Source organism: Pimephales promelas, chromosome 10 (genome assembly GCF_988280905.1).
Source record: "Pimephales promelas chromosome 10, fPimPro1.hap1.1, whole genome shotgun sequence".
Classification (NCBI taxonomy): domain Eukaryota; kingdom Metazoa; phylum Chordata; class Actinopteri; order Cypriniformes; family Leuciscidae; genus Pimephales; species Pimephales promelas.
This window is the reverse complement of record NC_142778.1, coordinates 17,099,045-17,104,094: the sequence shown is the minus strand read 5'-3', so window position 1 is coordinate 17,104,094 and position 5,050 is coordinate 17,099,045. Positions and strand designations below refer to the sequence as shown.

The 5,050-nt window shown below is 39.1% G+C and overlaps 1 protein-coding gene across 1 annotated transcript; it reads left to right on the top strand.

Moving 5' to 3' along the window:
* The first annotated feature begins 1,030 nt into the window (after positions 1 to 1,030).
* On the top strand, positions 1,031 to 4,739 carry LOC120486051 (extracellular calcium-sensing receptor). The gene is made up of 6 exons (XM_039681895.2): positions 1,031 to 1,436; positions 1,793 to 2,084; positions 2,321 to 3,142; positions 3,263 to 3,490; positions 3,624 to 3,747; positions 3,826 to 4,739. Exons 1-6 carry the CDS (start codon positions 1,216 to 1,218, stop codon positions 4,737 to 4,739), a joined length of 2,601 nt encoding a protein of 866 aa, XP_039537829.2. The 5' UTR covers positions 1,031 to 1,215.
* Positions 4,740 to 5,050: the final 311 nt, after the last annotated feature.

The following is a 5,050-nucleotide window of genomic DNA, read 5'->3' as shown; positions in this document are numbered from 1 at the left end:
AAGTCAGAATTGCGTGATATAAAGTCAGAATTGAGAGATATAAAGTAAGAATTGCGGGATATAAAGTCAGAATTGGATGATATAAAGTCGCAATTCTGAGAAAAAAGACAAACTTGCGACTTTTTATCTCACAATTCTGACTTTTTTTCTCACAATTGTGAGTTTACATCTCGCAATTCTGACTTTATGACACATAATTGCGAGTTTATATGTTGAAATTCTGACATCTTTTCTCAGAACTGTGAGATATAAAGTGGCAATTGCGATATCAGGCCATTTCTAAGTTAGTCTTTTCCCCCCTTCAGAATAGTTTAAATCTCACAATTCTGACTTTATATCATTCATTTCTGACTTTATAACACGCAATTGCGACTTTATATCTAGCATTTCTTACTTTATATCTGGCAATTCTGACTTTATAACTCGCAATTCTGACTTTATAACATGCAATTGCGACTTTATACCACGCAATTCTGACTTTATATATCGCAATTCTGACTTTATATCTCGCAATTGCGACTTTATATCACGCAATTCTGACTTTATATCTCGCAATTCTGACTTTTCTATGGCGGAATCAAGCTTCCATACTATTGTGATGTTGAGAGAGGTGTGAGATAAAAAAAATAAAGCACATTTATTAGAATGATTTTAGCATGTGTGATTTTTCGCAGGCACAGGTCGGATAACGGGCCAAATATTAACGGGTCTGGGCTGTGGATTTAATTTTAATATTATCACGGGTGACGGTTCAGATCTAGTGCCGAACTTTGCGGGTACGGGTGAGGGCGTGTCTCCAAAAATGCACCGAGCAGGATCCTATCTGTTGTTTAGAAAGTAGTAGTCAAAGTGAATTGCTTGACATACATCTAGAGGAATTCTGACAAAAAAAAACACTTAAAGTGAAATCATGGATAACAAAATGTATTGATTCTTATCAGTTAGTTATAAAACCAATTGTTTCTATCAGCTCAACATCTTTAAATAAGCCTTTATGCATTCTCTCTGAGCAACAATATTGTGCATGCAAATGACCATTATTCCATCATTGCTGTTTTCTTGCCTTGCCTTTGTTAGGAGGGGTTGAGAGTGTGACGTTCTGATTTCCAGGGACACCTGATTTCCATGCACCAAGCATGCTAATTTCAAGCAACACCCAACACAACTTTCATCATAAATTAGTGTGTCAAGTGGGTGAGTGGATCAGAAAGAAAGATGTGGATCACTCTGTATATTTCTCTTTACCTGTCTTTTAACTGTATCTCTGCAGTTTCCATCATCAGATCAGGTACCTGTCAGCTCCAGGGACGCTTCAAATTGAATGGGATGTACCAGGATGGAGATGTTATTCTTGGAGGCCTGTTTCATGTTCACTTTTTCACAGTGTTCCCAGATCTGAACTTTAGAATGGAACCAGAAAGACCATACTGTGAAAAGTGAGTCAGACTGACTACATAACTGTAAAAGTATAGAAAGAAAGATTTAACATACGATTCATCATAATTAGATAAATGAGAAGAAAAGTAAGTAGTAGTGAAACAAGAAATAAAAATATTGTGTTCACCATACCCTCTTTTACCAAATATGTGCAAATGATGTGTTGACAGCAGTAATGCAGCCTTGGCCAAAAATCTGTATTGAGAATGCTATATATCTAACCAGTTGTGCATAATATGAAGTATCCTGAGCCATGTTTGAACTTTCATGTATTTATTATGTATTAATACTTGTATTAATTTGAATCGTGGTTATTGATATCTTTAATAATTTCAATTTATTATTTTTTTCTTAGATTTAATATGGAAGGCTTTCAGCATGCACAGACCATGGCTTTTGCAATAGATGAGATTAATAAGAATCCCAACCTACTGCCTAACATCACTCTTGGTTACCATCTTTATGACAACTGTGTGATGCTAGGAATGGCGTTCCGGGCTGCCATATCCCTGGCTAGTGGGACAGATGAGTCCTTCTCCAGCGTAAACTGCACTGGCCCTCCTCCGGTGGTTGGAATTGTGGGGGATGCAAGTTCAACTCCTTCCATTGCGATTTCTAGTGTCCTGGGGCTGTTTCGAGTACCAATAGTAAGATGGGATTACAAAAAATAAAAATATTTTTCAGCATTGATAATACATTGGTATTTAGCATTGTTGCAGGACTTTTCAGTTTTGTTTTTTTTTGTTTTTTGTTTGTCATCTTGTAGCCTTTCAGAATTTTCTTTCTCGCTTATGCATATTATATAAAAAAATCTAAATTACTATTTTTTTTTCTGATCATCACTATTTTTCTGTCTCATGCTCTAAACATCTCCCCTAATTAGGTTAGTCACTACGCCACCTGCTCCTGTTTGAGTGACAGGAAAAAGTACCCCTCTTTCTTCAGAACAATCCCCAGTGATGCCTTCCAGGTGCGGGCTATGATTCAGATCTTGAGGCATTTTGGATGGACCTGGGTTGGTCTACTCTACAGTAATGATGACTATGGCATCAATGCTGCTCAGTCCTTTCAACAGGAAATGCATCTGTTTGGACATTGTATTGCTTTTTCTGAAATCCTGCCCAGTGATCACAACCCCAGAGATATTCAGCGTATTATGGGAGTGATTCAGGCCTGTACAGCAAGAGTGGTGGTTGTTTTTGCTCTTTCATCCTTTCTGATACCTTTGATGGATGAGGTGGTGTTGCAGAACATGACAGGCAGGCAGTGGATTGCCAGTGAAGCTTGGGCTACCTCTCTTGAATACCACACTCCACGTTTCCTGCCCTTCCTGGCAGGCACACTGGGCATTGCTATCAGACGTGGAGAGATTCAGGGGCTTCATGACTATCTGCTACGTCTCCGTCCCAGCAATGATCCAAGAAATAATATGTTGAGGATCTTCTGGGAGAACATGTTTGAGTGCAGTTTTGAAACTAAACAGACAGATGGAGAGCAAATGAAAAAGGTATGTACAGGACAGGAGGATCTAACCACCACGGACACATCATACACTGATGTTTCAGGATTGAGGGCATCTTATAATGTCTATAAGGCAGTTTATGCCCTGGCACATGCGCTTCATGAAATGATGCAGTGTAAGGAATGGAAAGGACCATTCAGTGGGAACAGATGTGCCGATATAATTAACCTGAAACCCTGGCAGGTAAGGACCATAGGTATAGTGCAGATTCTCTAGGCACATAGACTTGGTGGAAAATGTGTACTCTAAATTAATTCAATTTCAAGATAAACATAAAACCTGTCCTGTCTACAAACTGTACAGCTGGTTCACTACCTCCAGAAAGTGAACTTCACCACAGGCTTTGGTGATCATGTGTCATTTGATAAGAATGGCGATGCTCTAGCCATCTATGATGTGTTGAACTGGCACCCAAGCTCTGATGGATCAATAACAATCCACAATATCGGTGTAGTAAACGAAGGGGCAGCAACAGGGATGGTACTTACACTGGATGAGGAAGCAATTTACTGGAACTTTGAGACAAAAAAAGTAACTAACATAGCATGTTAAAGTCATCCTTTTTGCAGATATGTAGTCTGAATACTAGTCAAAGCAATAAGATGTGTCATTATGTAAAAGAGATGACAAACACATGATTAGTAACAGGTGGTGTCTTCTTCAGCCCCCACGGTCTGTGTGCAGCGAGAGCTGCTCCCCAGGCACCAGACGAGCAACAAGGAAGGGGTTTCCTGTCTGCTGTTTTGACTGCCTGCCATGTGGAGATGGAGAGATTTCTAATGCAACAGGTAAATCATATAATATAATGTGAAAGGGAAATTTTCTCTTTTTGATTGTTTTCTTTAATTTTTGTGTCTTTATGGCAGATGCTATTGAGTGTACAGCATGTCCAGATGACTTCTGGTCCAATCCAGATAATGATCAGTGTGTCCCCAAAGAAGTTGAGTTTCTGTCCTATGAGGAACCTCTTGGCATCTCTTTGACCACTGCTTCCTTGCTAGGCACCTGTTTCTGTGCTCTTGTGATGGTCATTTTCGCTCATCACCATAACACTCCCATAGTACGCGCTAATAATTCAGAGCTCAGCTTCCTGCTGCTCTTGTCACTCAAACTGTGTTTCCTGTGTGTTCTGCTATTCATTGGCCGTCCAGAGCAGTGGACATGTCAGTTAAGACATGCTGTGTTTGGCATAAGCTTTGTCCTGTGCGTCTCCAGCATCCTGGTCAAGACTATGGTGGTAATAGCTGTGTTCAAGTCATCTCGACCAGAAGGCAGAGGAGCAATAAAATGGTTTGGAGCTGTTCAACAAAGATGCACAGTTCTGGTCCTAACAGCCCTCCAGATTGTGATTTGTGCAGTCTGGCTATCAACTGCCTCTCCAACACCTCATAAAAACAACCAGTACATCCGCTCTAAAATAGTCTATGAATGTGCTATTGGCTCAGTGGCTGGTTTTTCTCTTCTGCTGGCATACATTGGACTACTGGCAGCAGTAAGTTTCCTGTTAGCCTTCCTAGCGAGAAATCTTCCAGATAATTTTAATGAGGCAAAGTTCATCACTTTCAGCATGTTGATCTTCTGTGCTGTGTGGATTGCATTTGTTCCAGCATATGTGAGCTCACCAGGGAAATATGCAGTAGCTGTGGAGATATTTGCCATTTTAGCTTCCAGTTTTGGATTACTGATAGCCATATTTGCTCCAAAGTGCTACATTATCCTTTTGCATCCAGAGAGAAACACAAAAAATTCCATAATGGGAAGAGAGACACAAAATAAATAGTTTTCCATTACAGTGATATAGAAATGTAAACTCTTATTTTTACAACTTATCGTTTTAACTGTAATTTCATCTATATGAACAAACGTCCATTTCTTTGCTTTATTTGTCATATTGCCTTTTATATATTGTCTCTGCTTCAGAGGTTTACCCCCTTTACATGTTCAATCTTATAAAATTGTTTTATTTAATAATAATGAAAATAATGTTTGCCAGAAGAGCTTGATTATAGAAAGTCAATTTGACAGCTTGAATCAAAAAGTTTCTGACATGGGTCATTTAATTCATTTGTGTCCTTTCCTATAAGAAATGTA